The sequence below is a fragment of the Dipodomys spectabilis genome, unplaced genomic scaffold, assembly GCF_019054845.1.
Source record: "Dipodomys spectabilis isolate Male_0828 unplaced genomic scaffold, ASM1905484v1 ptg000009l, whole genome shotgun sequence".
NCBI lineage: Eukaryota > Metazoa > Chordata > Mammalia > Rodentia > Heteromyidae > Dipodomys > Dipodomys spectabilis.
The window spans coordinates 27,448,856-27,465,361 of record NW_024870686.1 but is presented as its reverse complement, the minus strand read 5'-3'; the positions used below and the strand labels follow the sequence as shown (position 1 = coordinate 27,465,361).

Sequence of the window (16,506 nt, the reverse complement as noted above, 5' to 3'; positions counted from 1 at the left end):
TTTTGTGTCCTACTTGAGCATAGTCTTCCCGGGACAGAGCGTTCATAATAATTATTCCTTTTGCTTAAAGTAATCTTTACCAATAAAGGAAGCACTACAATAACTACTTTACCCTTACCTCAGTCTGTAGGGTGCATTTTAAAATTATTCCTTCAAGAAGACTTGTCTGGTCCTCATTCCGGAACTGTCATCCTGAGCCACTCAGCCCTTACTGTAGCCATGACTATACGCTCTTTCTCTCCACAGTGTGTACTACTACAGGCTTATGGTCACATGTGTGCTTACTTGTTTGAATTGTCTTTCTCAAGTAAACAGTAACTTCATGCCTGGATATTCCTAACACTGATACAATGCTTGACACTGAAGGGCATTCGTCAAATATTTGCTGAATAGAGGAGTGCTGTCTTCAGACCACAGAAATACACTGGATTCAGGCGAGATTCTCAAATGCAAACCAGTCTTTTGTCTTCCTTTCCTTTCCTGCTGTTTCCATAGGATATATAGATGTACTCTGTAGGATATGTAGGTGTACTCTGTAGGATGGATACATAGGTATACTCTATAGGAGTCCATTTAAGAGCATCTTTCATTGAGACCACTATATGGAGGAAGTGTCTCTGAACTTCAGTCAAGTGAAGCACCAAAGACATAAGGGAATCAGCTCTCAAGCCAAACTACCTGAGATTAAATCCCAGCCCCCTAACTGTTAGCTGTTCAAGAGATTTCCAGAAACTTCACTTGAAACTTACCTCATCAAATATAACATATCTGATCCTCTTCACCCACTGTTGGCGGTGAGGAGCTAGCAGCAGAATTTCAAAGCAGGCAGGCACTGTAACAAGTACCTAAAAATAAGAACATGATATGAGCTAACCATTTTGAGCACTTATCATGTAAGGAAGTCACAAAACTATATACTAGACATATGAGTCCTGAATGTATCTGTGTTGAAAATAAGAGAGAATGTTGCTTCGAAGAACTGGTTTCGTCAGAACTGTGATGAAAGATTCATGTGAGGCACACAGTACTTCAGTGTCACAAGTAGCATATGGTAAAATATCAAATTTAATGTTTAGATTCTCATTTGGAGGGGTGGTTGAAGGGATAAAGCCCCTGTCTGGCAAGCATGAGGTCCTCAACTCAGTATTGGGAAGGAAGGAAGGAAGGAAGGAAGGAAGGAAGGAAGGAAGGAAGGAAGGAAGGAAGGAAGGAAGGAATCCTTTTAAGTAGAAAAGACTTCTTTTAAATGTCATAAAATTATACTTTCTTTAAAGCCGTCTGATTTTTCAAAAATACAAGGAATTAGGTTCACAAGGCTTTATAAAGATGTTGGATTCCGGTAAAACAGATAAGTAAGTTTTGTTAGGTAATTTTATATGAAGCTTATTAATCCTCATACCTTACCTGACAGTTTAGGGCATCATGGCGATATTCTCTTGTAAAAACACCACAGAGTGCTTCACCACTTGGCAGATTTTTGGTATAACGGTGCTGAACAGTGGCTGCCACTTGATTAACAAGAGCCTAATTGAGGAAATAGATCCATTAGTCCTATCATGAAGACAACAGGAACTGAGTGAAAGGATGTCCAGCTTTGAGTGCAGAAAGCTTTCTTGCCCCTTTTCTCAACTTGTCTTTCTAAATACTGAATGCTGAAGTGTTCTCTTTGAGGCATTGGACAAAGTATCTGAAACTCACTGATAAATTCAATTCCAACCTAAAGTATAAAACAGAAAATAAAAGTATCTGCAAAAAAAAAAAAAAAAAGAGGTATTGAAAACAACAACTATGCATTGCATAATACTTCAGTAACCAAGACTGGCGCTGAGAGAGGAACTGAGCCTACTCTAGCAGGAAAGGCAGCCAAAGTACACTGGGGTCTCTTCCCAGTGTATATTTGGGTTCTTTCACCAGGTTTCTGGTTGCATGCACAGGTGAACAGAAACCTGCTCTGCATCCAGGGTCACCTTGCCAGTCAAGTCTACAACTAGTAAACATCCATCAACACTTTATACTCCCAAACATAAAAATCTGTAGAGATGAAAATGCATTATGATCTGACTATAAACATACTAAAATGGGACTTTTCCATATATTTTCATGTAGTGAAGCACATGCACGGAAACTCAAAATGATATGAAGTGGTGTTTTATTCTGATTTATAACAGAAAAAAAGGGAGGCTGTATAACTTGTTCAAATTTTTAGTAGTTAAAAACAAACACAACCTCTTTCCAAAAGAAAAAAAAAAGCAAATGGAGCCTCAAGTACTTCATGAATATAGAAAGGCCTATGCCCCAAAGTTCATACATAGAATTGACCTAATAACTCATCAATTTAGTGGCTGGATACCAGAAGGAGTAGGGATGCAAATGAATATGTTCAAAAAAGGTTTATGCATATGCATGTAAATAGAGCAATGAAACGTGATAGAGGGGTGAGGTAGATCTGGATACATTATTTACATATGTGGAAATGTCCTCATGACATAAAAGAAAACAAGTCATAATAAAGAAAAGAAATTGAATTAGATCTCCCCCTCTGAGCATGCGCAACCATTCTACAGCGGAGGTTCCCGAGTGACAGAGAACAGGGCTTGCGTCTGAGCACTACCTTTGTGGGTGCGACGTACACAACCACGCCTTCGTCGCTCTCCTTCAGCACGCGCTCCATGCAGTAGTAGGAAGCATAGGTTTTGCCTGAGGATGTTGGGGCGACGATTACTGCAGACTCGTAATTATCCACGACATCGAGAAGCTCCCGCTGCAGGGTTTAGAGCATCATTAGTGTCAATAGTACAAGCAACATGCTACCCAACAAATACAGTAATGCATTTCCAATAGGATTTTCTGAATCTCAAATGGAATGATTAAGAGCTGCAAACACAAAAATACTAAAAGAGAACATGAAGTATTCCTGTTATTATCTCAAAGAAGACATACAGATATCAAGATAGAGACAGACAGACAGACACATAGACAGACAGACAGACACATAGACAGACAGACAGACACATAGACAGACAGATACATTTCTTTTTGGGGGGGGGAGTCTGGTCATGGGGCCTGAACTCTGGGCCTGGGCGCTGTCCCTCAGCTCTTCAGCTCAAGGCTAGTGGTCTACCACTTGAGCCACAGCACCACTTCTGGCTTTTTTCTTTTTGCTTATGTGATGCTGAGGAATTGAACCTAGGGCCTCATACATGCAAGACAAGCGCTCTACCACTGAGCCACCTTCCCAGCCCTAAATAGATACATTTCTAAGGTATAGCCAGCGTGTATTTTTGTGACAAGGAACAAATGGCTTCAAGGAAGAAATCGCAAAGACATTCATTTTATTTTGCTAAAAAATCAAAATCAAAAATCAAAATACTAAACCTAAGAAAATACTTTGCTCTGTCTAATTGTACAGTCAGTACAGGCAACCATCCACAGATATTTATTTTACAGATTTTTATTAAAAAAGTATCTACAAAGGTGACAGGTACAGAGTATGAATATCTGAACAACTGTCTGTAACATTCAACTCCACAGATTTCTCTGGGCACATTTCTATGTTTACACATAGGAAATCCCATGACACAGGTAATCTCAGCTCTGTAGCAATATAGCTGTATGGCAGACATCCTTAAATCATATAATCTGCATATGCAAATTTATCAGATCCCTCCAAAGAAATTATCCACATACTAAACGTAAATTTTGCTTTCTTTTATGGGAGAAAAAAAATAGCCTCCATTTGGTCTTTTGAATATAAATATTTTAAATGACATAATGCAATAGCAAGAGCTCCAGGCCAATCAGAATAACTAGAACCACAATTAGAAGAAATCCAAGAATTAACAGGCAATAAGAAAACACAAGATTTGTTTGCATTTGCAAGCGTTACCTGCCATGTGTCTGGAATGAAGTCTTGGACCCGAGGATCGGGATCTTTCCTTTCTTCTCTAACTAAATAATGGCCCATATATTGTAGTTGAAAGCGAGCTGGCCCAATACCCACTGAATATTTACTTTTTTTCTTCTTATTTATGTCATCTGTATCCTATATGTGTGAAAAGACCATTTTGAAAGTGATTTTCAACTATAACATCATTTAATTAAAATACTGATTATGAAGTTCCTCCAATGTGAAAACATTTGACTACATTTAAACTCCACAAAGGCATTACCATTTAAATCATGCCTGTAACTGTGAATAAACTAAAAGACATCATGATTTTCAAATACTCACTGTGGTATTTGTGTCTACCACCTGATAAATTTTTAAATAAGTGAATTATCATACTATAGTTTAGAGCTATTTTATAGAATTAATTAGAGCATCTGTATTAAAAGCCTGCAGAAATTATGTGGCATTTAATCCATTTGGACAAACAACTACTTTACAAGATTTCTAATTGTAAATTAATCCAAAATGGAGAAGCTGGAGTAATGAAATGATATAATTTTCAAAAAATTCTAGAAGAGATGACTGTCTTTGTAAAACAACTTTAGTGCACTTAATATGAAAATAGAGCTATTTAAACATTATTACTTGGGTTGGGTATAAAGAACTTGCCAACTCATCAAATCTCAAATACTTGAGGCATTTAGCTATAAACTTCCAATCTGCTTCTTGCAGCAGTTCTGAATATTTATCCACTAAGGACTGAATCCTTTTCATCATTTGAACAACTATACTTAAATCTTTTCTGATTTTTCCTTGGTAAAGAAAGAACGGTAAGGTCCTTATAAAGCCATCAAAGTCATAAACTTTATTAATTACCCAGCCAACCATTTTAACTAAACTCACTACCTTATTTGGCATTACTGGAAGTTTTGGGAATAGAGAGGACTAAATAAAATTACAACTGTAATTATCCATACTTATCCATACATCTACGTGAATTACTGACAAGTACAGATCTAACGGATGGGGAAACAAAAAAATTATCATAGAAATAAGATCATGAAAGCTGAAGTTTGTAGACATTTATGGAGAGTAATATATCTTTTCCCATTACTTTCATTTCTTTCCTACTATGTTAAAAAATTTTATAATTTTTCAATATGTGATTTAAAAATTTGCAATCAATTGTTGAGCCCTACTCTTCATCACAGATAAGAATTTGGTATAATTGCTAGAGCCCTTCAATTCAGTACATCTATTCCAACCACCAGACCCAGAATTTAGTAATTCTGTATGCTCTTCCCTTCTGTTGATCTTTTCTTATTTACCACATCAGTACTGTCAGCAAATATTACCAAATATTACATTTGTCTTAATGCTCCAGTTTACCAAAATAAGCCAACAGAAACATACCTTCAGCTTTGCAGTGTTCTTTCCATGTTTTCAAACAAGCCATTAATCCTACCATTTCACCTTGAACTTTGACTGAATTACTCTTACATGATTTCAAAAAGTCTTCTAGTTTCTTTATTCCTGAGTTTAAATTCTTTTTCATTTCTTCTTCAATAGAAAGTGATAAAGCATTCCACTTTTGCTCTTCTTTTTGTTCTTCTTTAGCAAGTAACCTCTTCTTGTTCTCTTTAGCAATTAATTCAGCCTTGGTCTCCTGCCCAAAAGGAAAGAAACAATCCTTGCAGCAAGTGGAAAATATTACAAGATAGCATCACTTGAATACAGTGATATTTTTCAGTGTGTATGATGATTTTGACCATCGTCTCATTCTTGAATAGACACACAACATCTGTTTCTTGAAATTAAGCTTCCTAAGATTAATTTTAATTAAAATTCAAAACTTAAATTTAAAAAGTTAATTCAAGTTAGGATATACAGGCTCTCTGTGGATAATTTTCTAAGTTTCTGATTGGTATAGATTATAAATGAAAGAATAATTATTATAGAATAAAAGAGATACCAGATTACTCTTCTTTCTTTCCTCCATGGACCCACTTACCCTCTCTCTCTCCCTAGAATCACCCTTCCCTTCCCATTCATTACTTGATAAAGATATCTCCACCATGAAATCCTGCCTCTCAGATGCCCTTGCATCTGTCAAAGCATTCATCAGAATGTATTATAGTTACAATTTTACTTATTATTCTTCCTCTCTAAATTGAGATCATTGAGAGAAGGCTTTGCCAAGAGCCAAGCACTTAGTCCATAATATCTGAGGAATAAATGACAGGGGGAAGAATTGAAAGAAAGAAGGAGATGGAAAGAGAAACATAAATCAATAATATTTGAGTTTTCGCAATCATTAATCTTACAAGTGGTTTCTCACATTGAGTCCACAAGACGAGACAGAGCCCTAGGCCTTTGTCCTGTGCAATGCTCACGTTGAAAATGTAGATTCATGAAGCCATTGGTATGAAAATAGTGCTAAAGGTGTTTAATTCCTTTGAAATAATTTGCTTAATTTCTAATAATGAAAAGGAGGAAAATGTGAGAATTCTTCACACATCATATTTTGTTCCATAAGAATTTGTGCGGGGCTGGGAAGGTGGCTCAGTGGTAGAGCGCTTGCCTTGCATACATTAGGCCCTGGGTTTGATTCCCCAGCACCACATAAGCAAAAAGAAAAAAAGCCGGAAGTGGTGCTGTGGCTCAAGTGGTAGAATGCTAGCCTTGAACTGAAGAGCTGAGGGACAGCGCCCAGGCCCAGAGTTCAGGCCCCATGACCGGACCCAAAAAAAAAAAAAAGAATTTGTGCCATTTTTCTATTTTATAACATCTCTCAGAAAAGGGGGAGAGGGAGGAGGACAAAGAGACTTTTGGTACTCTGAAATGAAAAAATGAAAGTTGTATTGAGTGGTCTCCTGGATGATAAAGTTGACAATAAAAAGGAAATGAAGATCATGGACATGATCAAGAAATAATGATCACATAGAAGAGCTAGCTGGGCTTCTTTGTGCTGATTAAAGCAAAAGTCAAAATGACCTCCAATTCTAGTTGGATTTTTGGAGCAGTTCAAGGAGAGATGCTTCACAAAAGCACCAAGACATTTGTAATTATTTTTTTATGTTACCTTGATTGGAATGTAAGAATTGTTTTTATAAATCTGCAAACTAACGAACCACCTCCTGTCCCTCAAACGTGTACTGTCTTTACTTGTTAATTAGTCCAAGGTCTGGCAAGGAAATGACACACTTATCTGATCTTGCCAAAAAAAATCCTAAAATAAAAATATTCAGAAGCCCAAAAAAATGTTTTTGCTTCCATTTAGAGGTTTCAGTTCTCATAACTTCGCCTGACTGATCTTACTATTTGATAAGGTAGACTGGAATCAGCTGCATTTGTTAGTGATTTGTTGTGCTAAACTGTTATTCTCTTTAATAGAGTTAAACATTAAATCTGACTTTTAGTGATAATAACTGCATTTCCCTAATCTCCAGCATTGAGGTTCACAGGAATAGACTAAATCCTAATGATTTGCCCATTTTATGAAAATGATATATCACCTTTCTCTAAAGTCACAAAAGCAGCAGTTCTACTTGTAGGATTTTTTATAGTTAGACATTATTATTCTCAGAAATATTAGCCATTAGTTTTCACAGCATGAAGTGCTTAGTATTTATACCAAAAATATTTTTAAATTCTCATAACTTGTTACTTGTACTTCATTCTCAATTTTAGATCTTTATATAAGCTTAGAAAGAGACATCCTAAGGAACAAAAAAGGAAAGTTGCAAGCATTTACCCTCTACCAAAAAAGAAGTGATTGATTCATTATTTAAATGCTTTGGAAAAATATAAACAATCTGTTAAAAGCAAGCAAAAAAATTATATTTATTTTTGTGTCAACAACATGAAAAGGTTTTCACTCTCATTAATAAATGACTATACTTTCAATGTTACTGAAACATTTTTAAATCTAAGCCTTTAGTCAATGCCTTATAGTCTTCTCTGAGTAAATGTACATGTTTTTATGTGGAGAAAACTAGAAATCACACTTTATATTCAAGCTAGACTTCCTTAATAAGTAGAATGATATATATATATACATATATATATATATGATTACTTATATAAAAGGAAACATGCTCTCACAGAAAGAATCAGCAAGAGAATGAACAAATTCCAACTTCAAAAATATTTTCAATTTAAAATAATAGACTTTGTAACACCTTACATGTTTCTTTTTGCTCTTAGCCTCATGACAATCCTTCTTTGCTTTAACACCTTGAGTTACAATGAGTTTGGAAGAGACTGATTCTAAGGAATTGCCATACAATCTTTGAAAAATATGATACTTTTGCAAGGATTTAAGGATGTGAGGATCTCTGGAATTTGCTGGGAAAAAAAAAAACAGAATTAAAATCAGCAGCATTCTTACTAATTCTTCACAACATACCACATACACATGCACTTCTTTTTCTACTATAGAATAATAATTTAATCTAATTAATTTGCTAAATGGAGATTCTTAAATCAGGCTATGTCTTGTCTGTAAAATAATTCCTTAAACTAAAATATCTTATCGTGGCCTACTTCCCAAAAGAAAATGTATGGTGGTGCCAAGAAAAAGAAAAAAGAACGAAAGAAAGGATCTTGTCACTTCATCTGTCCTGTAAATCAGGCTAAGAAGGAAGTGGAGGTAGAAATAAGAAGAAAACCATTTAAGACATCATGTTCTTTGCATCACTGGACCTTGTCCTGGACCAAAGCCATGGAGTTAGGAGCTCCATCTCTCTCTCTCTCTCTCCCTCTCTCTCTCTCTCTCTCTCTCTCTCTCCCTCCTGCTCTCTCTCTCTATGTGTGTGTGTGTGTGTGTGTGTGTGTGTGTGTGTGTGTATATATATATATATATATATATATATATGACTGTAAGAAATGCAGAGATTTCTTAAAGTTCAAACCAACTTTCCTTAAAACAGCATCTAGCTATTGTGACAAATGCGTATTTTGGATTTCTTAAAACACCTACACCTGGATGACAGTAAACCAAGTGGGAGTTTTCACTAATATCCTTCCTTACGTGCATTTCAATATTTATTCAAAAGTTTAATTTGTGGCTCAGAGAGTGATCACCTTCCACTATATAATAAAGACCAGAGCACGGAATAGATTTAAATGTGTATCAGCCCAATCGCCCAGCTCACCATTAAAGTTGGCCTTTGTCCTGTCATAATCATCACTGAGGGGTCTGTGAGAATGCCAATGGACAAGTTCATCAAATTCCTTTTGCTTAACCAGTGACATAACAATAGGGTCATCACTGCGAGATAAAAAGAAACGGATGACAATTTTGAATCGCATGCATCCAAACATAGCACAGCACACATTTCATCTTAACAATAATAACGTTGAAAATCACAGCATCCTTCCCTCTCTACACAACTTGATGCGGATAGTAGAACCCAAAAAGCATTAGAGATTTAAGAAATGAGAACCACTCCATGTCCCTAACAGTCCCATCAATATCAACAAGTTTTCATTAACTTATTATTTTTTTCAAAACATATGGCTGGGATGGTTTACACTACATTGAAATTGTATAGGTATTTACACAGAAATAGACAAATAGCAATATGTTTAATCTGGGTTCTTGGCTCAAGTGGTAGAGCACCTGCTTAGTAAGTACAAGGCCCTAGGTTCAAACTCCACTATAACCTCTCCATCTTCAAAATTCAGATATTATAAATAGACATGATATGTCTATTTAATCTGCTATAGTTTGATGAATCCTGAATAAATAACTTACCTGTACCTTATAAGTATTTATTGAGGTTTATAAGTACTTATTGAGGTTAATTTTTGTCCCCCTACCTCTTTAAGAAAGGCAAGTCTTTCAAAATGTCACCAACAAATTCATCAATAACCTTAGATGACATTGGGATAAATCCTAATTTAGGCATCTTTTCCTGAGAACTTTCTGTAAAAAACAAAAAAGAGAGACGATAAAATCAAAAGTAAAATTTCACACAGAAATGTTGCAGTTCCTTTTCAGAACTTTACATTTAAAATTTCTACATTGATCTTATTTATGTTGGCCAATCCCAATTCTTTTCATAAAGCTATATCTCATATTAACACATTTTGGAACACAGCTGAATATAAAGAAAAAGATAGGATTCAGACATGTAGGTGATTAGATAGATGGATGAGTGGAATGATGAGTGGTTGGATAAATAAATGATGACAAGAAAGAAAGAAAAAGAAAGAAAGAAAGAAAGAGAAAGGAAGGAAGGAAGGAAAGGAGGGAGGAGATAGGTAGACAGACAGACAGACAGACAGACAGATAGAAAGAAACAAAGAAGAATAGCAAACAGACAGATGATAGAGATTTACAGGCATAAGCAACCAGCATCCAGCTCTAAGAATAATTCTTTACATTCATTCCTAGTCCGCAAATTCTCCCATTGGCAATATCCAATCAGCTTTCTAACCCATTCTACAAGTTTAATTATCATAAAAAGTGAAAGCTTGAAAGCTTTTTGTTGTTTTATTCATGTTTCAGTTTTCATATTTAATTTCTTATATATTCTTAAATATACATGTAGTAATTGTGCTAATTACAAATTCTAAAGTACTTAAGCGTCCTAATGTGCTCTTAGACAATTTTCCCTATCATTTTTATAAATGTGTATTTGCATCCATGTTTGACAACGAATCCTATTAAAGAAGAGTTTTATGATTGTTCCTCATAAGAATTCGCCAGATCCCTCTGGTCACATTAGTTTTCTCCCTCTGGTCACGTTAGTTTTCTGGCTTAGAGTTTTCTCAATACATTAGTAGTTTTAATTTAAACCATAAGTTCTCAGAGCAATTTATTTTGCTACAGGCTGAGATTTTCTTTTAAACTTCCTCTGATGGAAGGTCTCCACTGCTAGCTATCTACTTAGAAAACCCTACCACCCTAACTCTTTTTCCTTTTAGCCTGTACAACCATTACCAGAGCTCATGAGTTCTGGCCTGGCCAAGAGATGTCCTTAATGTCCCCAGTCATACCAAAAACACAAATATTTCCCCCATGTCAACAGCCCTCTCAATACTTTTCCATTGATTAGCTATAAAAGTTCCAAGTCTGTAACCCCTCCCTGTGGTTTTCTTTCCAAAATATAGACTGTGCTGACATCTCCTCTATCTCTCCCTGCTTTTTTCAGTCTAAAAGATAGGTCTGGCCGGGCGCTGGTGGCTCACGCCTATAATCCTAGCTACTCAGGAGGCTGAGATCTGAGGATCACGGTTCAAAGCCAGCCCGGGCAGGAGAGACCGTGAGACTCCTATCTCCAATAAACCACCAGAAAACCGGAAGTGGCGCTGTAGCTCAAGTGGTAGAGCGCTCGCCTTGAGCTGAAGAGCTGAGGGACAGCGCCCAGGCCCAGAGTTCAAGCCCCACGACCGACAAAAAAAAAAAAAAGATAGGTCTGGGGAGAGTTAGCTTTTGAGGATTGCTCTTAAGACATACGTTGTGTCAACACAACAAATCAAAGAAAGGATGGACAGATGGGATTGCATGAAATTGCAGAGCTTCTGCATGGCAAAGGACATAGCTAGCAAGATCAATAGAAAGCCCACTCATTGGGAGAAGATCTTCACTAGCCATACAACGGACAAGAATCTCATATCTAAAATATACCTGGAACTCAAAACATTAAATCCTCCAACAACAAATCCTCAAAGAAACAACTGCCCAATAAATAAGTGGGCTAAAGACTTAAAGAGAAACTTCTCTGAAGAGGAAAGAAGGATAGCCAATAGACACATGAAGAAATGCTCAACCTCCCTAGCCATAAAAGAAATGCAAATCAAAACAACATTGAGATACCACTTCACTCCAGTTAGAATAGCTAAAATCAAGAACTCTAATAACAACAGATGCTGGAGGGGATGTGGACAGAAAGAAACCCTACTGCATTGTTGGTGGAAGTGTAAACTTGTTCAACCACTTTGGAAACTAGTGTGGAGGTTCCTGAAAAGACTCCACATAGAGCTCCCCTATGACCCAGCAATCCCACTTTGGGGCATTTACCTGAATGATCACAAACAAGACCATACTAAAGCTACCAGCACAACTATGTTTATTGCAGAATTATTTACCATAGCTAAGATATGGAACCAACCCAGATGCCCCTCAGTAGATGAATGGATCAAGAAAATGTGGTATGTATACACAATGGAATTCTATGCTTCCATCAGAAAGAATGACGTTGCCCCATTTGTTAGGAAATGGAAAGGCTTGGAAAAAATTATATTAAGTGAAGTAAGCCAGGCCCAAAGAAACATAGGTCCCATGGTTTCCTTTATTTGCAATAACTAGTATATGTCTGAGACAAGCAGAAACGGTCAGATAAGTTGATGTTATGTGATATGAACCCCAAGATAAGGACTCAAATGGTTTTTCTTTCTTGCTATTGTTTCTAACATATTTATAAGATGATTGTTTTGTTGCTTTCTATGTCCCTCCCCCACAGCATAACACCTGTTTTCACTGTATATGATGTTGGTATAATTTGGGAAGGGGAAGGGACAAAACAAATTGTTTAAATAGGGATACAGGTGGGCCCATTGCAACAATGAGATGTACAAGATGTTATGTCGAAAAACGAACTTTACAACTTTGGCGTGGGGGGGGGGAGGGTGGATAGAAATGGTAAGGGGAAACAAAGGAGGCGGCAACAATGCTTGATAAGAAACGTACTCATTACCTTGCTTATGTAATTGTAACCTCTCTGTATGTTATTTTCAAAATAAAAAAAAGAAAAGAAATTTCACTTTGCTACTATCTGCTCTTAGTGTCGTCTATAATTTTTGGACCCAGAGAGAATACAAGCATTTGGGGGCGGGGGGCACGGTGCAGATAGCATTGGCTTATAAAAAGGTTTATTAGATCACCCTTTATTCTTTGGCCCCTGAAAGTCTTCTTCTGATATTTATTTTATTATAAGAGAAGGTCTCACTGTGTGTTTCCCAGGTGAGTTTCTAATTGGTTCAAGTGATTGTTCAACCTCTGAAGTGCTGAGATTAATGGCTCCTGCCACCTTGGTGGATTTCCTCATTCTATTTTGAGCTTAACTATAATTATGTAAAATGATGTTGAGTATCTCTTCTCCAGCATATCAAGAAGTGTTGCAGCTGATCCGATTCCAAGAAAGTTTTCAATTGATTTAGACCACCATATTACTGGAAATGGAACTCACATCTATCTAGAGATGGTTCTTAAATTGGCAATAATATCAATTACAAGCAAAACATACATTTTCAAAATTATAGTCATAGCTTGCCACCCAAGAACATGATAATTATTAAAATTCAAAGTAGTAGAAAATTAACTATACTCACAGCATTGAGTGTAAACACATTTTTCAAAGGAACAATGCTTTAATCTCAAATTAAGTTACAAATCTCTTACCTTTGATGGGTGATAGTTTCTTTTTAAGAAAATGAAGTTTTGATGTTCTCAAAGGAAATGGCTTCCCCACATCAAACGTTCTTACCAACTTTGACACAGTATTCCAAAGATATTCATAATCTTTCATAATGGTTTTTCCCAGATGCAAATGTAGGCCTACATAATAGTGAACAACACTAAGTACTAAAACACATTCACAAATGCACAGAAGCTCATATTCTGGCTAAATTCATAAACCTCCAAAATACCGATCAAAAAGTGAACATTTTATTGAGTTGCACACTGGACTAAATAAAAATAGTCACTAGTTTTGACTATATGGTAACAAATTTTTAAGTTAATCTTGGATTTCAGATTGATAATTAAGTATTAATATTATAATTATCCTATCTTAACCAATATCATTTCTATTGGCACTAGATATTTATTATTTCAAATAATAAATATGCCATGCATAACTGTACAATTGATCATACTAAAATAGTTGAGTTTTGAGAGATAAAATTTAATAAGGATCATCATTTTACATGTTGCCAATTCACCCCAATGGTGACATATTAAGGAATCAAATTTAGAGATCAGAGAAGTTTCAATAATGCTGATGCCGTTTTCTGAAAACGTATTATATTTTTTCTTTAACTATTAAGAAGTATAAACTATTCAAAGAAAAAATTAGAATTACACATATCAAATATACAAAAAATTGATCTCTTGGAAAGCAATTAAAATTTCCTCAATATTATGTTTATCCTTGGGTCAACATATTATTATTATATCATGAGGTAATACCGTCAGCATTCTCGTTTTCATAGTAAAAAGCAATATTCTTCAACAAAACATCATCAGTTAGGTCAGAAAGGTAAACAGAATTCAGATCCCAAAATCTGAAGAGGCTTTTATTACTTAGGATGAAATAGTCACACCACTTTTTCTGAAATTTGAAAACAAATCCATGTTATAATCAATTTCCTTAAAGTATACGGTGACATCATCTCCCTTTATAATCTAACTGAAAGAGAAGCAGACAGGCCTGTCTCAATGCTTATTGATATATAAGCTTATTCAGGCTGGTTAGTGATGAATGCCTTATTCCTCGAAAGATTGAAGCATAAGATAAAATCAAAACTGACTTAAAAGCTATCTATCCATTCTCTTTTGAACCTGTAGCATCCCATACTTAGTCTGATCCCACCTTTGGCTTCATCGTAGCCCACCCTCATTCTTTCTGCTCCTGCTACACTAAGCAGATCTCAAGTCCTTGGTCATGCTATTCCCAAGACAATCACACATGCTATTTCAATTCCCAGAATGCAATTTCCATTCCTGGTATATACTACTAACTCCTATTCAAACGTTAGGTCTTGGGTTCCCTTCACTTCTTCATAAGAGAAGATATGCTTGGAAGACTAGGTTGGATCTTTCCACTGTCAAGATTCTAAAGTATCCTAAAGTTACTCTTTCATAGTAATGATTTAAATTAATTATCTGTTTTCTCTGTAACATGCGCTCCCTGAGGAGTTAATGTGGGGTGGGTAAGTATGTTTTTTTTCTCACTCTATTCCAGGATTAGCAAAATGCATATGAATGGGGAAGATGTTTATGGTCTAGATTCCTTATTGATTGAGTATAAAATTTTTTCCTTAAACCTTCTGATAATATGTATTAAGATCCTAAAACAAAGAAAGAAAAGAAAGAAGTCTTTGTCAACTCACACACACACACACACAAAACCCCAATAGCATGTATAATGACTATCAAGATCCTTGTAATAATCTATTATAGAGAAATAGATAAATAACTGTTATATACATTATAAGACAACTGCTAACTTAAATATGCTGATAACCAATGTTGTAAAAAAAAATTACAAGTAAGGCACTGATGGCTCATGCCTACAATCTTAGCTAATCGGGAGGCTGAGATCTAAGGATCCAGGTTTGAAGCCAGCCCAGGCAGGAAAGTTCATGAGACTCTAATCTCCAATTTATCACAGAAAAGCTGCAAGTAGAGCTGTGACTCAAGTAGACTCAAGAGAGCTAGCCATGATAAAAAACCAAAAACTCAAGAAGAGTACCCAGACCTTGACTTCAAACCCCAAAACCAGCACCAAAAAAAGAGGCATTTTCTTTCAGTTGTGTAGCTATCATGCTATTGGTCATTGCTACATAAACTCAAGTGATCGATTTAGGTTATCAAATCTTTAAAAATTCCAAGAAGCTAACACTGTTCTCCACTTAAGGTTACTGTGGTTTTATACATCAAGTAACTGAAACAAATTATAAGCCAATAAAGGGTACATTTACCATTTTAAAGAGAGTCTGAATTGCCTTAATCCAAGGAGCTGTGATGAATCTAGAGCAAGCTCGTTGAGGAAGAGGTAAGTTAAGTAGAAAAGCCATAGTGAGACAATGAAGTTTGCAAAAATCTTTCATCTCCGCCAGGCCTAAGCAGGAACCCTAAACAAAATAAGAAAGGTAATCTAGAGAACAGGAAACTGTGAAATCATATAAGCAACAAGCAGAACCACAAATATGGGCAGCTACATTTCGCTGAATAGGAATTGCCATTTGTTTTCATTGTATATGTTTGAGGCAGTACATGACCTAGCCTGTATTTGCATGTTGGAGATAAGGGAAAAGGAAGTTTCCAATCATAATAGCAGTAATGTCAGACTTTGTTCAGCAAAGTCTTAAAGCTCAGCAAGCAGCTATTATGATTGAGACTCTACCAGATTCTGCCTGGTGCAGCTACACTCTAATGGCTCTCTTCTGTTCCAGAAAGAATGCTCTAACACTGAATGTGCACATCACCAGGTGCAGCTACACTCTAATGGCTCTCTTCTGTTCCAGAAAGAATGCTCTAACACTGAATGTGCACATCACCAGGAAGAGGACACCAGGATGGCAATATATCTGTGTTCAGGACAAATGGAAAGAAGTGGACAGTGCATGGTAGGATGAAGATGCCACCATTGTCTTCAAGTATTTACAGAAAACAGAAGTACGATGGCATCCAGGAGTCTTCCAAGAGCCAAGCAGTCTCATGATTGGTAGAAAAGATCACAGAGATTGATTTGCCCTGATAGGATTTTTGTGAGAATTATTTTAAATAGCGTGCTTAGGGCACCTCAACACATAGACAGGTTTCACTAAGGACCTAATGGCAAATAAAATAGAAGCATTAAGTAAAAGGTAATACTCACCATCCA

The 16,506-nt window shown here is 36.1% G+C and overlaps 1 protein-coding gene across 6 annotated transcripts in view; it reads right to left on the bottom strand.

Annotated features, from left to right (window-relative positions):
- Positions 1-16,506, bottom strand: part of LOC122126267 (probable ATP-dependent RNA helicase DDX60) — a 72,403-nt gene that overhangs the window by 43,330 nt on the left and 12,567 nt on the right. For all 6 annotated transcript variants that reach the window (XM_042700982.1, XM_042700996.1, XM_042700974.1 and 3 more), the window contains 12 exons: positions 15,602-15,754; positions 14,088-14,229; positions 13,299-13,454; positions 9,713-9,818; positions 9,046-9,161; positions 8,076-8,236; positions 5,303-5,555; positions 4,535-4,701; positions 3,887-4,042; positions 2,612-2,761; positions 1,405-1,524; positions 750-845 (listed from right to left, as the gene is read on the bottom strand). In XM_042700982.1, the coding sequence (XP_042556916.1) occupies positions 750-845; positions 1,405-1,524; positions 2,612-2,761; positions 3,887-4,042; positions 4,535-4,701; positions 5,303-5,555; positions 8,076-8,236; positions 9,046-9,161; positions 9,713-9,818; positions 13,299-13,454; positions 14,088-14,229; positions 15,602-15,754 (1,776 nt within the window). The remainder of the gene's footprint in view (positions 1-749; positions 846-1,404; positions 1,525-2,611; positions 2,762-3,886; positions 4,043-4,534; positions 4,702-5,302; positions 5,556-8,075; positions 8,237-9,045; positions 9,162-9,712; positions 9,819-13,298; positions 13,455-14,087; positions 14,230-15,601; positions 15,755-16,506) is intronic.